Consider the following 15466-nt stretch of genomic DNA (forward strand, 5'->3'; position numbering starts at 1 on the left):
CACCTGGCCCTAGGTTTAGATTACACCTGCGCCATAGGCATCTAAGCTTCAACCGTGGCATCAGTGGCCGGGCCGGGGCTAAGACGGAGTTAGAATCGAGCACGGGCCGTGTTTGAGCCTCAGGGATCGACTCGACCGGGGCGCGCCACCCACTCGCTAGTGTGTGGAGCGCCGCTTCACTGCGAGCTGGAGGAGCACACACACGATGCAAAGGGCGCCAATCTGCCGACTGAGTTTTCATGAGATTGTGTCATTTATTGTGGGAGAAGATATCTACGCATAGTCTGGAAAAGGCATCAAAGCCTTCTCCGCGCTTACCGCTCCAGCCGTTCATAAGGTCGTGAAAATATGCTCGCTAAAAAAGAAGATCCAAGGCCAAACGCCAGCAGATGCAGCCCCCACTCTGTTCCGGGGCCCAGAAGGCAAGCTCACGCCTCACCTCTGACAATCTTCGAAACAGCGCTCTTGACCAGCACCCACATTGGCCCAGCGTTGACTTCCTTACCGCCGCCCTGCTCCATCCCGCATTTCCTCTTCCACGCATCTCTCCACCCTCGCTCCGTGTCTTTCTGCTTGAGCCTCATCAGCTGCCCCGCTCGCTTTCCTTGCCTTCTGTACCCCGCCATGAATGCGTCCCATTCTTTCCTCTCCTTGACGAAGACGACTACTCCGTTTCCTGCATCGATAGGCTGGCTGCCTCTAGATAGAATCCGCGCTTCCCACGCGCTGCCCATGGACTGAAACGTAAAGTTTGCGCTATGCAAGACATAGTAGCGCTTCCGCTTGCCGAACTTTGACGCAGCGTTGGAGGAGGGCGTGATCCAGTGTGTTGCGCGTGAGTAGATGCCGTCTGCCAGTGCTTCGTGGAGAAGCTCTGACGGGATGTACTGGCGGCACTGAAGAAGCAACTTGTTACGGAGCAGACTGATGTCGATGTCTGGGTGGGCGGTAGGTATTTGTGGCGAATGAGACAACAGTGCTTTGGTCTGCGTACGCGTTGATCGCGCTGGTGGCTTCGATATGCGTCCTGATGCTCGAATGACAGTGACTGGGTTGCTGAATTGGTGAGGGGTAATCGTCTGCGTTTGGATGGGCGCCATGATAGTCGTGGTGCTCAGTTGAGAGTGGTGTGTGCTTTGTAGGCGGTGTCAAGTCTCGTAGGCTTCAAACCGTGAATTCGTTTGGTGTCGTCTGGTAGGGGAGTTGCGGATGGAGTAAGGAATATTGTGGAGGAGCAGAAGCGAGGCAGAGAGGGAACATGCGGTCAAGAAATCATCTTTAACCATCATGCACCCCTTCCTAGAAGAGCTAGCTCCTGAAAAGAAACAGCTACTACCCAGCCTTCGGAAATCAGTCGGGGTGCCAAATCTGTCTCTGCCCTAGTCTACCGCCTGCCCGCGTCTGGCGTCTGGGCGATCCTGGAAGGATTAGCGAGGCACACGAAGCCTGCCTGCCGAACCTCACCGTGGGCGAGCATCCCGCGCCTGCAGCGTTTGTCGTTCGAGCTTGTGCTGCTCCAAGTACTTCTTTGACGGAACACCTTCCTCTCACTGCTGAACCCTCTGTGGAAAGCTCAGTTGTTGTGGCGAAGACATCGTGCTCAGGTGCTCAGCGTCCGAGCGTGACACTAATGACGTATTCCCGATTGGAGGGTCCAACGGTTCGGAACATCTGGGCAGCCTCGTTCTGCACGTGCAATGCTGCACTCATTTCCCCTTGGGCAGCACCATCATCAAACGTTCGCAAGTACCACATCACGTTAGGAGTAGTTCGCAGTCTAGACACTATCATCATAGAATTCTAAATATTGGTAGTAGATGTTGTTTGTTTGTATCGGAGTGTCGGTAGGGGAGCAAGGGAGAGGGAAGGGTTTCGGGTAAGGAGTGAGGGAGTGATTAGGAAGGTACATCGGAGTGTCGGAGTAGAGCTCGGGACGTGGTGAGAAGCTTCTCACTTCTTCCCAACTCTTCTTCGCCAAGAAAACCCAAAGATGGATGTCAGAGCTGCTACCCTTGAGCAGATGTACTATCCGGATATCAAAGGCCATAACGTCATGACATTCGTGAGCCGCTCAGCGTGCACTCAGTTCTCTCTCGACAATAGTAAGAAAAGTAAATAATGCTCCAGACAATCCGTGGTATCCATCAGTAACAGCAAGTAAGAAATTCAGCAATTCCATGCTTTTGTTGTCGGTTTTCGTGGTCTCCGTTTCGGGAGACATGAATGCAGATGGCGACGGATGTGAAGAGCTGGCGACTGACAGCGAGGCCTGCACGGCCTCAAGCTATCTTGCACCTCCCAAGAGGGTTGGCAATACCCAACGGCGCCGACGTTGGGTAGCAGATGCGCTAGAGAGCGGTCTACTCCTGGGCCTGGCTGCGGCGCATCTTCTCGGCTTCCAAGTTCTCGTACAGCAGATAGAGCGCCTTCTCATTGGCACTGGCACTACCAGTGATGGTGAACATGCGCTCGCCGGTGTCATCGTGAGGTGCCTTGGCGATGGAGATGCGGGCGTTGGACGTCTTGCGGATCTCGCTGATCTTGCTACCGCCGCGTCCGATGATACAGCCGACCATGTCAGACGGGATGCTGATGTTCTGGGTCTGCATCTCTTCGCCATCCTCGGTGTGCGTTGGGGGCGGGGGCCTGCTGGCGGCATCGGAGCCAGATCGTCGAGAAAAGGCAGGAGGCGCGTCACTGAAGTCAGCGCCGTGACCAGTGCGGTTGTACGAGCGTCCGCCCATACCACCTGCGGGTGCGCCACCACCGTTGGACAGAGGGACCGGACCAGCACCAGGCTGAACCCTGACGGCGGGGTTGTAGAGGACAGTGCCGTAGCCGCGCTCGTGGTCGTCGATGAGGCACTTGCCAATCTCCCAGATAGCCTTCTCGATACCACCGGGCGAGCCCTGGACTTCGACGATGCGCTCGGTGGACTGGGGGAGCATCTCCTTCTGTGCGACCATGCGCACGCCGGAGGCATCCTGGATCTGCTTGATCTTCAGGCCCTGGCGACCAATGATGGTGCCCATTTGGTTGTGCGAGATGAGCAGGCGGATGGCTACAGAAGTTAGCTTGGTATCAGCGCTTGAACGCAGCCATGTCGCTGGGAAGCGCCGGGGTGTCGCAATTGTACGTACGATGAGTGCCGTCGGTGCGGATAACGCCGCCCATGCCCATAGCAGGGGCGCCCTCGAGCAGACCTTTGGCGACTAGGCCATAAGCCTTGGAGATGCCAGAGAGGCTACCGGTGACGGAGAGGACGCGGTCATGGACACCTTGGACGACCTTGCTGACACCGGCGCGCACACCAGTCTCGTCGCGCAGGTCAGCGACGTTCTTGCCCGCCTTGCCTATGATGACTCCGGCCTCCTTGGACGAAACAATGGCTCGGAGGGTGAGCTGCGACTCTGCGTATTCCTCTTCGGTGCGCGGGACTACTTCGCCCTCGCCGTCCATGTTGAGGCGGTCCAGCTGGTCGGCGACGCGGCTAGCATCCTGACCGGGGCCGGGTTGGGGCTCTTCTGAGGACATGTTGTGGGGATGGCCTAGGGACGGGCTGCAGCTGCGGTCAGTGACGTAGTTTTGCGACGCGCGCACTATCGCGATACTTACAAGAGAAGAAGGTGGGTCGCGGAGACAGAGAAGAGAGCTGGGTGTGCTGCGGCGGAGGGGTAGGAGAGGACGAGTCGAAAGTGTCGAGGCTATCGTGCTACGTATCAGCAATTGTGTCAAAGGCTCGTGTTTGGGAGTGTGCATGGAAGCTACTCACTGGCGACTACGGAAGTGGCGGGGGAGGTGGTCGGTGCGGGATAGCGGACAGATAGGTAAGAGGGGGAGGGCGCAAGGGTAGGTGGGAGGGAGCGGAGAGGAGGGTTGGGGGACGCGTGGGAGAAGAGAAGAGGCGTGTTGGCGGAACCTCTCTGGAGCGTGCAGATAGAGTGGAGGTAAGGTGACGGAGGGGAGACGAAGCCCTGGGTCTGCGCAATATTAGGGCGGCAGGATGTAGCTTTCCTTAGCGAGACGGACGAGCCTTGCCCTATCCACAAACATTGCAGGTGCTGGGAGACACTGCAGGGGATTCGGCGCAATCGCTGTCCTCGTGCAGCAGGCGGCACTGAATCCACGGGAGCAATCACCATGCATGGCCTGCATGCCGGCGTGAATGCATCAAGCTGTTCGCAACTCTCGCGCGCCCCATCACCCAACACAGAACAGAATAGACCCCGCGTGCACGAGCCCCGAAAACGGCCAAGGCCCCGCGAAGATGCAGCTAAATCCAGCATTTTCAGGGTACTGGCTAGCCACGACTAGAATGTGAATGTATCGTGCCGCTGAATTCCATGATTGGCTGAGATGCGCGGGTTTTCTGCCTTCCATTGTTCAATTGAGACTAGGCCTTCACCATGCCTACGTATGCAGCGGCCTCCCAACACCACCCAATGCGCGCTCACACATCAACCAACGCCAGCTCGTGCTTTATCCACTCTCTCAAACGCCGTATCATAGCCTCACACCGCCTCAACACCACTCAATGCAGTCCATCTGTATGCGCCCTACTTTTGCGCCTCGAAAACGACCTTTTGCACCTTCATCTTGTCGAACAACTCGTAGCCCTCAATGGCGTCGCTCAACGGCATGACTTTATCAGCCATAAAGCTGTCACATGTTAGTCAGCGACTTGCACTCCTGCATTATCATCAAACTCACCCAAGCTTATCCTGATGCCTCTTCAAGCTGTCAAGTGCTTCCTCAAACACACTTCTCACAGGGCACCTTCCCATCTGAACTCTGACGTTCTTTCCATACGCCTCATTTCCGGACCAGGGTATCTCGCCATTGTGGACTCCAACCGAGCTGATGACGCCCCAGGGTCGGATCAATTCGTATCCCATTCGAAGCGCAGGAGACAGACCGACCACTTCGATGACAATGTCTGCTCCACGGCCGTCTGTGAGCTCCTTGACGCGCTTATCGAGACCCTCACGATCAGTCTGGAAGTTCCAGGGTTCCGCACCCAGTGACTTGGCAAGTTCGAGGCGCGAAGGTACTGAGTCAACAGCGAGAATGTGCTTTGGCTTGTAGTCGGTGATGTTGCACAGCGCGCAGAGAGCTACAGGACCGCAGCCAATAAGCACAACAACACTGTCTTTGATCTCCTCGGGAGTGGAATATTGGAAGCCGTTCTTAGCTGCAAACATGCCTGTTGGGAAGATGTCTGCCATAAGAACCAGTGCCTCGTCTTTGATGCCAGGTGGTGCTTTGACGGCTGTGGAGTCTGCGAGGGGAATTCGGACGTATTCTGCCTGGCCACCGTCTAGGGCAGGACATCCAAAAAGCTGACATTTGACGCATCGCGAGGAGAAGCCGTGGGTGCAGTAGAAACACTCGCCACAGCATGTTGTGAAAGGAGAGACAACATGGTCGCCAACTTTCAAGCTCTTTACCGATGAGCCTATTTCGTGAACGTGGCCGGTAAACTCATGGCCCATCACAAAGTCGGTAGCAGATGGCTGATGACCGCGGAATACGTGTAATTCGCTTGGAATAAATGTCAGAGATGCTGTTGTTATAGTTGGTGACTTTCAGTACCTGCCGCATAATGCCGTCTGTGAAGAATAAGAATTAGTAGGAGGTGATGGTATTGATCAGCGTACGTGCCTTTTCAACTTTCACGATAACATCTCCTGCATCTTGAATCTTCGGAATTGGTCTGTCTTCAATCACCACCTTCCCCGGTCCCTTGAATACGACTGCTTTCATGCCGTGCCTCTTGGTATGTTGTCAGGAGTAATTATGGTTATTGAAAGTCAAGAGAAAAGATTGTGATCAGGAGATTCAGGAGGAAAGCAGATGTATTTCAAAAAACTGCCTGCAACCAAGTGGAGCTTGTGGACTAAGTACAGGGCGCACGCCCTGACGACATCGGAGGCGCGAAATGCTCCTCGGTGATGATGTGGTGTGGTAGCTCCAACCCCGCCGAGGTTCGACTGCGGGGTAGAGAGGATGGGCAGTGAGAGCACATTGGCTGCAAGCGTGTATAGTAGCTTAGATAAAAATCGCTAAGATGGTACGCGAATCCTGAGAGGTTGATCAAGGAATGTTTCGACCCGCGTCTTGGGTTGCTGTCGGGTGCCCCGGTTCGCGACGGACTCCGACAAGCTTGAAGCTCGACGTAGCTCTCCGCCTCCTTCCGCACCAGTACTTCAGTATATCGATAGGAAATTGCGACAACGCTATAGAGTGCAACATACCATGTGAATCCACATGAACGCCTTGTCCAAAGCTCACCAAAATCCAAGCGTGTAAACACCATCCAGGTAAACAAGCCGTATCGCAGTATCCAATCCAAAACTCCCAGCAAATGCCCTTTCAATATGACGTCGATGCTGCGTAGTAGAGTTCCGTCTTCAGGTGACGGTGCACAGAAGCTCTTCCTCCAAGATGAACTTGCCCTCCTTGTACTTTTCACTGGCTTCATACGCCTTATCGTATTTCCAGCCGACAGTCTCCTTGCATTGGCGGCAGTGGATGTCGCGTACTATGTGACGTCCCGTGGTCATATTGCGCTCGTTGGGGTCCGACTCGGTGATGTTGACGACGGTATCGAAGAGGTACGCCTTGCCGTGTTGACCGCGGAAGTTCTCATGACGGTTAGCGATATGGCTACGTGTGGGAGTTGAATATGCGCTCACCCTGCTGAGTATGTCGTCATGGTTGGAGAGATGCGTCTTGCAGTTCTTGCAGCCGTAGATGCGCGACGTGGTCGAGTTGAGGTAGATGTTGTACGTGAGGCCCATAGTGATAGACAGGCGATCCGACGCGTGAATCGAGGGCTGCTGCGGCGTGGGAGTTGTGTCGAGACCGTGGCGGTAATCAGAACGGTAGTCAGAGGTGGCCACTCGTTGTTGGTCGCCGCCGGTCATACGTGCTGTTGGCGCGGGTGCAAGGGGAGAAAGGTGGCGGGGAGCTAGCGGTGAAGCGTTTGAGGGGCCGATGGTTGTGGCTCCCGCTGTTGCGCCCAAGCGCGATTGCTATCTTGGGATGTGGAGTGAAGCTTTGGACCTGGAGGTGACGGCGCGGTCCCTGCTGGCACGTGCGCGTCAGGTGGGCGGGATGACGAAGGCGAGGGGCACAGCCGGGTAAACACTTGGGCAGGGTTGCTATATGGGATGAGATCGGATGCTCTACGGATATCTATGTGGCATGTGCTGTGACTTTGTGGAACCAGGTAACGAGTTCCATGGGAGCCTGACAGCTACAGAGCTAGTGCAAGGTGAGATGGTGTGTAGTCAGCTGGTGACGCACGTGAGGGCACGCTGAGCTGGAATACCTAGGTAGTCCGGGCACAGTCGTGTCAATGAGATCCGAGAACATGAACAGTCGACTAAATGGAAAGCATCTCCTGCATCAGATCATTGACAGACACCCTGTGACAAACCACAGCCGCGCCAATTTGCCTGTCTGGAGATCATTGTCGGTCTTCCTGCCTTTGAACGTCTCTCCGCAACGGCGAGTCATCATATAAGCGCTTGTCTACCTCAAGTCATCTTCTCGGTGTTGTTGTTGCCATGGCCGAGTGTGTGCATGCACCTGCAAACAGAGAGCGTTTTACATTGGCACACAAAGAAGCAGGCTGGTGGTTGAGAGGCCAGCGCATCGACGATAAAAAGGACGATGAGCGTTGGTAGTGGACAGACTGTCGCATCCTCTATGCAAGGTATTGTTGTCGTCTGTTGATACTGCGCGCCCCAGCCTCTCTCCGCGGATTGGGCGAGTCGGATGCCCCACTCGAAGTAGTCCTGGAGTCCCACAGCGTATAGTCGCGTGTCGAGAGTGAGAGAAAGGTAATTGCAGAGCGTTTACCGCTTCCGCGACGTGACAACGGGCAGTAAGTCGGTGCCGCATGCAGGGCGATTGGCGTGGTAGGCGACTATCAGCCCAGCCTTCCGATGCACGTCCGCTGCGGCTTGACTCTGTGGCAGAAGTGCTAGCGGGCTTAACCTCGCTGATATGGAACATTCTAGCAACGTTTTTAGGACCAAAATCCCAGCTTAATTTTTATCCGCCCTGGATCTCAACCAACAGTCGCTGCAGCCAGACTAATTTTCTAGTGACACCGTCCAGGCCGCTATCCTTCCGCAGCTCGCCCCCATGGTTCTTCCCTCCTTCTTCGCATCCTCAAAGAAGTCGTCCAAGACCAGAGATATCCCCAACCTTGCCCCCCGACCCTCCCCCCAGGCTAACTCAGGCACCCCTCCGGCCTCGCCTGACAAGCACACCCACTCCAAGGTCAAGGACCGGGAACGCTCCTCCAGCCGCCGCTCGAGCTCCTACTCGTCCAAGCGCTCGTCCAAGTACGACCGCGACTCCCACCCGCTAAACCTCCCGCCCGAGGAGCGCCAGCGCCTGTCCTCGCAGATGTCCGCCATGGACCAGCCCACGCCCCAGCCAATGGACGTGGACCGGGACCACTCGTCCTCGCCCGCCCCCTCGAGCCCCGTCGCCGACACGCCCAAGACGAATGGCGCCAACGGCGCCCCCGACGGGCCTGCTCCTCCACCACACCGCTACACCAAGAGCCCGCCGCCGCCCACTGCAAACTACGCCGCGACCCCCGAGGCTGCCACCCCGCCCGCTGAGCCCCCGACGATAGACGCCGAGGAGTACAAGGCGGCCGGCAACAAGTTCTTCAAGATCAAAGACTACCCGCGGGCCATCGAGGAATACTCAAAAGGTGCGTAGTGACACTGCCCATGCTCTAGCCGAAGCTTTGCACTACAGTACACCGGGAGAGCTTCTGGCTAACCAATCCGCAGCGATCGAAGCCGACCCCAAAAATGCCACCTACTACTCGAACCGGGCCGCCGCCTACATCTCCGCCAACAAGTTCTACGAGGCCATGGAGGACTGCAAGATGGCCGACGAGCTGGATCCCAACAACATGAAGATCCTCCTGCGGTTAGGCAGAGTATACACCAGCCTGGGACGGCCCGACGAGGCTGTGCAGGTGTACGACTCCATCAATGCCACGGCCAAAGACAAGCAGTCTGCGTTGACAATGCAGAAGCACCTCCGCATGGCCGAAGACACATCACGGAACGAGGGCTCGGGTTCCATGGTCATATACGCCCTCAACGAGGCTGAGAAGGGTCTCGGCGTTGGTGTAGACAAGCCCCGGAAGTGGCAGCTCATGCGGGGAGAGGCACATCTGCGCATGGGCAATGCCAATGCACTTGGAGAGGCACAAAACGTAGCCATGTCGCTACTACGGTACAACAACCAGGATCCTGACGCCCTCGTACTGCGCGGCCGCATCCTATACGCCCAGGGCGAGAACGACAAGGCTGTACAGCACTTTAGACAAGCACTGGCATGCGACCCCGACTTCAAGGCCGCTGTCAAGTACCTGCGAATGGTGCAAAAGCTGGACCGCATGAAGCAAGAGGGCAACGCTGCCTTTAAGTCCGGCAGGTACCAAGAAGCCATCGACACCTACACGCAGGCACTCGCAGTCGACCCCTCGAACAAGGGCACAAACTCCAAGATCCTACAGAACCGAGCCCTGTGCCACAGCCGGCAAAAGAGCTGGAAGCAAGCCATTGCAGACTGCGAGAAGGCCCTCGAGCTCGATCCCAGCTACACAAAGGCACGGAAGACCCGGGCGAAGGCCCTGGGAGAGAACGGCAACTGGGAGGAGGCAGTACGTGATCTCAAGGCTATCCAGGAAGAGAACCCATCGGAGCCTGGCATTGCCAAAGAAATCCGCGATGCCGAGATGGAGCTTAAGAAGAGCAAGAGGAAGGACTACTACAAGATTCTCGGTATCGAGAAGGACGCCACAGAGACACAGATCAAGAAGGCATACCGAAAGCTGGCCATTGTCCACCACCCCGACAAGAACCCAGACGACGCGGATGCTGCGGACAGGTTCAAGGAGATTCAAGAAGCACATGAGACTCTGAGCGACCCACAAAAGCGCGAGAGATACGACTCCGGCGCTGATCTTGTCGATCCCAACGACATGTTCGGCGGCGGAGGCATGGGAGGAGGCATGGGCGGCATGGGTGGCGGCATTGACCCAGAGATCCGTAAGTATGGTCATACCTATGGAAGAAAGTTCACGACTAACGCGATTCACAGTCATGCAAATGTTCGGCGGCATGGGCGGAGGTATGGGAGGCGGCCGTGGCGGCGGGGGTGGTTTCCACTTCAGCTCCGGCGGCGGTGGAAGTCCGTTTGGCGGTATGGGCGGCATGCCCAGCGGTGGCCGAAGAGGAGGACCGCCCGGTGGCTTCCCCTTCTAAACGCCCCTATCATACCCACGTAACGACAACCACCACCACGCTCCGTTTCAAACACATCATCCGACCTTTGATTCGTGTGTATACCCTTGGCAGAACATTTCCGACAGATTTCATTCATGGCGTTGGATACAGGAGATGCGCGAGCAGTAGATGCATAGACGGTCGTTTGGATCGCTCTCCTGTATTTGGGTGCGAAGCATTGATTTTCACATTGGCCTTCGAGGGATTTGAGCATTGCCTGGCGTCTCTCATTATTATCTTATGCACGAGATCTGCTTGAGGAAATGAATGCCGCTTGTGACTTATTGGAAGAAGTAGTGTAGAACGAAATTTCAAAAGTTAACGATCAAGAAGAGAGCGTCCTTGATGTGATCTATTTTCGTGATTGGTCTTCAAAAATTGTGATTGTGTCACGAGAGCATACTTGTATGCCGAGCATGTAAAGACCTCCATTTTCACGTACCTCATCCCCCAAAATGCTCCTCAACATGATGCGCAACCGCCGCCTCGTCCCCCTCGAATTCTCCGCATACTGGGCACGTCGCTACCTCCACCCCCCTCACATCCCCACCTTGATGTCTCCGATCCGCCTCTTCCAACGCCGCAAAAAGCCCCACGTCAGCCGGCTGTCTCCGAGTCCTGCCTTCATCATAAAGATACTCGTCCTCATCCCTAATATCTCTCTCCACCCTGCCTCCAACCATCCTCCCACCTGCTCTTCCCATACCTCCACCAGCCTCACCATCCCTACTCAGCCCCGCTCCAGCGCCCCCAACAACAGCCTCACCCTGCTGTCCCTCGCTCTCACTGACAAGCTTCTGCACCCTCCCCACCCTTCCATCTCGTAACCTCACTTTCACACCGCGCGGATGATCACCCCGTGTTAGCAGATCGGCGACGACACCGCGGACTTGGTGTCCGGTGGGTTGATCCTGTTTGAGAATGATTGAGACGCTTGTTCCGGGGTGGATATATGCGAATGAGGGGACAGGGGCTTCGTCGGGGTCCGGTCTGAAGTTGGGTCTACCGCGACCGCGGCCTTGTCCTCTGCCCCTAGACGCTCCTCGTCCTCTTCCTCGGTCTGAGACGGGGTTGGAGTCGCCGCGGCCGCGACCGCGGCCCGTGTGGGTACCTCTTGATGATTCTGAAGAAGGCGGTTGCCGGTTTGGACGGCCGCGTCTGGAGGGCGGTTGTTGCATAATGTGTTTAGGTTGGGTTTGTTGGCTGGCTTGGGGATGCTTGCGCAGAAAAAAAGGCAGCGTTTAAAAGCCGCCTTAGCGAGCCCTTCGTTCCTCCAATGAATCTTTCAATCTCTTTCTCAGGATGTGTTCGAACAGTTGTTGTGTTCGCCTTCCCAAAATCGCAAAAGACGACTCAAGATCAAATGCTGGTGGAAATGATCGTAGCTTAAATTGGCACAGAGCTGATCTGATACGGGAAGAAGAGTCGGCGTGGGAGCCGGCATTTGTCGGAATAACTATTGTCCCTGTAAAATAAAATGTTGATGTTGAGATCTTAAACAGGATGAGGATGTTGTAGGATGTTGGTGTTAGGGCGGTTTGCACAGTATTTTAGTGCGCATTACGTCATTCGCTCGCTCCCTTCGCATTATGTAGCAATGCCTATGTACCACACTCCAGGTACCACACTCCAGACCGTGAGACACACAGGGATGTAGGCAATAGCCAAGCTCGTTTGGAGATTTTTCTATGTACATGTACGTCTGGTTAGAGTAGCGCATCGTCATCCTCGCGATATCAGCGTCTTTCATACAAACCACACACATCACACCGTACACCTCCCGCCTTCATCGTCATCATGCGTTCCGCGAGCAGTACTTGTTATGTAGTCATCATAGACCCGTATATCCACCCCGTCCATCCCGCCATTATATCAGTTGTAGGTGACGTTGACCCCACGTTGACCGTCAAGGTTGTTGAACTCGTCCCGTAGAAGCCAGAACCGAACACCGTTCCCTTCCTGAATGCGTCCGTGAGCCTTGTGATGCCTGATCAGCTTCTGTCGGCGATTTGTATACCCCCGCATGAACTGTTCATCATCCTGCCAATCCCGAAAGATGTCCTGTGCTACTCTGACAGCGGTAGGCCCATATGATGAATTCCTTCCGTCGGGGACATTCCTAACATTATCGTGCTCGCAGTCGAAGGCTCGGAAGTTTCTGTTGGCTAGGTCGAGGTCCATGATGTAGTCGAGTGCGTTCCACCTGAGCTCAGCGAGCTTGTCCTTGATGATGTCGACCTCGTTCTCTGCTTCCGGGTCCTCGTCCACACGGCCATCAGAGGATGGAGGATGTCCGGCAGCTTGGATGTTCCTGTCCGCCTGCATCTGCGCCTCTGTTGTACGGAGTCTGTGGCCATGTTAGCAGCTGCTTAGTGAAAGAGAAAGTCATGACTAGGTTTTGGGTAGGCCTGGAGGAACTCGCAGCACTCTGATGATTTGTGAGAGTGGTAAAGATACACTGAAGCCCTTCTGGGACTACCAAGAGATTCCGCAAAGCGGATAAGAATGTGATGTAGTACGTACCGATCTCTGGCTGTCTCGGCATTAACGAGTTTCTCTTGAAGATCTTCGAGCTCTCTCTTTTGACCCTCGATCTTGCTCATCAGGCGCTGCACATCCGTAGTGTTGATGTTCGCCTCCAAAACATACTGACGATTCTGAGCAGACAGCTGGTCAACCCGCGTTTGCAGATCGTCAAATGCCGCTTGACTGATGGCCATCTCGTTGGAGCGTGTGTTGGCATTGAAAAGCTCGCCCTCAAGAGAGTCGACTCTACCCTGAAGACGACGGACGTTGACCTGGAACTGTGCACGAGTTTTCGCTGCATCTTGTTCCGCTGTAGTCGTAGCGCGTCGTGCAATGATCAGTTCGGTATCCTTTTGCTCAATGGTGGATCCGAGCACCTGTACTCGTGCGCGCAGTGACTTCGCTTCAGAGACCGTGATGATATTGCGCTCATTCGTCCGCTCCAAATCCCTTTCCCGAGTCTTACTGGCGTCGACTTCACTTTGTAACCGCTGAATCTCCCGCTTCAGATCGCTATTGTTGCGGTCCGCGATAGTCAGCTCCAGTGATAGCCTGAACAAGTCCCTCTCGTCGTCGCTGTCAGAGCCATTGTTCTCAGATGCGACGGCGCTGTTGGGGAGGGGTGTAGGCTGCTGCTGTCTTCCTGGATGACTACCGTCATCATCGTTGTCGAAGGCGGAGGAAGCCATGTTTTCGCGAATTCGATGACCGATTTTTGCGCTGCGTGTGTGGTGATGGTGGGCGAGCACCTCGGGTCGTACCTACCTGATGCAGAGTAGGGCCCATGCTTGGCGGAGCGTCCTCACCAGGGAGGAAGGCACACCAGGCGCAGATGTGAGCGATGAACGGTGAACTACGAAAGAGAAACTTTGAAATAAAAATGACAGCGGCTGGCCTCTGTAGCAGGTCAACCTGCGAGGTTCGCAACAAGCTTTGACGATTTCCAAGCAACACGACAGGATGATGGCCGTTTGCTCACACCGTCTGTTCGCGCTGGTGAGAGAACATAGCCCATCCAAGCAAGCAATGAGAGTAATTCTTGAAACGTGAGCTGCAGACATGTGATCATTGTACAGATAATCATATAAAGATGAGAGATACAAGCGAAATGAACAGAAAAGGTTTACACATCCTTGCGTTGTCAGCCGGCCTATTATCACTCATTACCTGCCAATGTTGCTTCTCCATTGGCGGCGATGTTGATACCGTTTGACCCGCCGATTGACTTGCTGCCGTCGGAGCCCTGCGTGATGCCCAGGTTTCCACCAAGGTTCGCCGCGGCGCCGTCTTCGCCGAGGGTGATACCAGATTCCTCAGAGAACTTCTCAGACTCTTCAGTAGCCTTGACGCCGTTTGACTTCTCATCCTCGGCCTTTTGAGCTTCCTGTTCAGCTTCTTTCCTGGCTGCTTCTCCTTCGGCGCGTCCGGGCTGGTTCTCTGTACCAGCGCCAGCACCAGCCGCACCTTCTTCTGACTCTTGCTCGGCGGCGACAGCAGGCTTTTCACCGGCGACGGCGGACTTCTCGCCCTCCGCTGCTGAAGACTTGGGCTCCTCTGCGGCTGCCGCAGTACTATTGCCCTGCTGATTTCCGCCGAGCTTGAGACCGTCGCCAGTGATACCACCGCCTGAGCCGCCTAGAGTGAGGCCTCCGATCGTGAGACCACCTCCTCCGCCACCTTGCTTTTGAGCCTCGCGGCGGCGACTTCCTCCATGGTTCAACGAGTCAAAGCTCTGGAAGTCTGCGTCACGTCTGACAGGGTGTGCGCGATACGAGCGAGAGGCAAGGTTTGCTTTGGTCTAGCATGAGTGTCAGCATACGCAGTGAGTGACAAGCTTTAACACGAGAGATAACGTGTTGAGTAGCCTAGATGGTGCATCGGATCAACATACTGCCCATAGCGTGCGAGGGGGAACGACGAATGCATCGACGCATGATACGGCCAGTAGACCGAGAGTCAATTCCAGAGAGAGCTTCATATCGAGAGAGTTTGTTGATTAGCGGATCGAAAGAAGACGTAGACGTGAAACAGCTGTCCGGCAGCAAGATGAACAGATGACTGTGAAGTGAAGCGATGGTACTAGCGAGCTCATCAAGTGCACCTCCTGAGGCCTACTGCGAATAAATGCTTCCCGAGCCCATGAGTCTCAGTGACATCTGCTTCCCTCAGCCACCCGTCGTTGGCATTGCCGGAATTACATGATGGAACGCTTTCACAACGTTTACAGGCCAGCTTGACGATCCAGAGTGGTCGGAACAGTGTGTCAAACGCCAGTGCGCGGCGGGGCCGACCGCTCGCTAGGATGCTGGGGTTCTTCATGTCGCACAAGCGTCGCAGCTCCCGTCAGGGCCATGATCTTCGACTCTTCGGAATTTTCGGCCTCAAATGAAGCCGTCTTTGAAAGCCCAGATAAGAACTATCCCCATGGTTAAGCATTCCAAGTGCTGTCTTGTGTGTAGTGCCATGAAAGCCAAGACCGGATTTGAATGGGATCCTGACATTTGTGTACGGTGTGTTGACTGCTGGGTTTCGAATCAGAACAGAAACTAGTTGTCGTACGAGTTTCTCGGTTGTCAGAGAGCCTCGCGGTATTGCTGCGTGCATCGCGGGAT

General features: G+C 55.3%; 7 protein-coding genes across 7 annotated transcripts; 1 reads left to right on the forward strand and 6 right to left on the reverse strand.

The window, feature by feature from the left end:
* Nucleotides 1-428: 428 nt before the first annotated feature.
* On the reverse strand, nt 429-1100 carry J4E79_008213 (uncharacterized protein; the record flags this gene model as incomplete). Its single annotated transcript, XM_049357072.1, has 1 exon — nt 429-1100. The coding sequence occupies one exon, from the start codon at nt 1098-1100 to the stop codon at nt 429-431; it is 672 nt and encodes a 223-aa protein (XP_049208436.1).
* Nucleotides 1101-2360: 1260 nt separating this feature from the next.
* J4E79_008214 (uncharacterized protein) lies at nt 2361-3534 on the reverse strand (the record flags this gene model as incomplete). The annotated part of the gene is made up of 2 exons (XM_049357073.1): nt 2361-3061; nt 3141-3534. The coding sequence occupies 2 exons, from the start codon at nt 3532-3534 to the stop codon at nt 2361-2363; spliced, it is 1095 nt and encodes a 364-aa protein (XP_049208437.1).
* A 1022-nt stretch (nt 3535-4556) lies between these two features.
* J4E79_008215 (uncharacterized protein) lies at nt 4557-5492 on the reverse strand (the record flags this gene model as incomplete). Its single annotated transcript, XM_049357074.1, has 2 exons — nt 4557-4659; nt 4711-5492. The coding sequence occupies 2 exons, from the start codon at nt 5490-5492 to the stop codon at nt 4557-4559; spliced, it is 885 nt and encodes a 294-aa protein (XP_049208438.1).
* A 918-nt stretch (nt 5493-6410) lies between these two features.
* Nucleotides 6411-6926, reverse strand: J4E79_008216 (uncharacterized protein; the record flags this gene model as incomplete). Its single annotated transcript, XM_049357075.1, has 2 exons — nt 6411-6644; nt 6696-6926. The coding sequence occupies 2 exons, from the start codon at nt 6924-6926 to the stop codon at nt 6411-6413; spliced, it is 465 nt and encodes a 154-aa protein (XP_049208439.1).
* Nucleotides 6927-8154: 1228 nt separating this feature from the next.
* J4E79_008217 (uncharacterized protein) lies at nt 8155-10307 on the forward strand (the record flags this gene model as incomplete). The annotated part of the gene is made up of 3 exons (XM_049357076.1): nt 8155-8737; nt 8820-10091; nt 10144-10307. 3 exons carry the CDS (start codon nt 8155-8157, stop codon nt 10305-10307), a joined length of 2019 nt encoding a protein of 672 aa, XP_049208440.1.
* Nucleotides 10308-12200: 1893 nt separating this feature from the next.
* J4E79_008218 (uncharacterized protein) lies at nt 12201-13543 on the reverse strand (the record flags this gene model as incomplete). The annotated part of the gene is made up of 2 exons (XM_049357077.1): nt 12201-12675; nt 12852-13543. The coding sequence occupies 2 exons, from the start codon at nt 13541-13543 to the stop codon at nt 12201-12203; spliced, it is 1167 nt and encodes a 388-aa protein (XP_049208441.1).
* A 467-nt stretch (nt 13544-14010) lies between these two features.
* J4E79_008219 (uncharacterized protein) lies at nt 14011-14832 on the reverse strand (the record flags this gene model as incomplete). The annotated part of the gene is made up of 2 exons (XM_049357078.1): nt 14011-14652; nt 14746-14832. 2 exons carry the CDS (start codon nt 14830-14832, stop codon nt 14011-14013), a joined length of 729 nt encoding a protein of 242 aa, XP_049208442.1.
* Between the last annotated feature and the right edge of the window lie 634 nt (nt 14833-15466).

The sequence above is a fragment of the Alternaria viburni genome (genome assembly GCF_023758015.1).
Source record: "Alternaria viburni strain BMP 2772 chromosome Unknown scaffold_19, whole genome shotgun sequence".
Classification (NCBI taxonomy): domain Eukaryota; kingdom Fungi; phylum Ascomycota; class Dothideomycetes; order Pleosporales; family Pleosporaceae; genus Alternaria; species Alternaria viburni.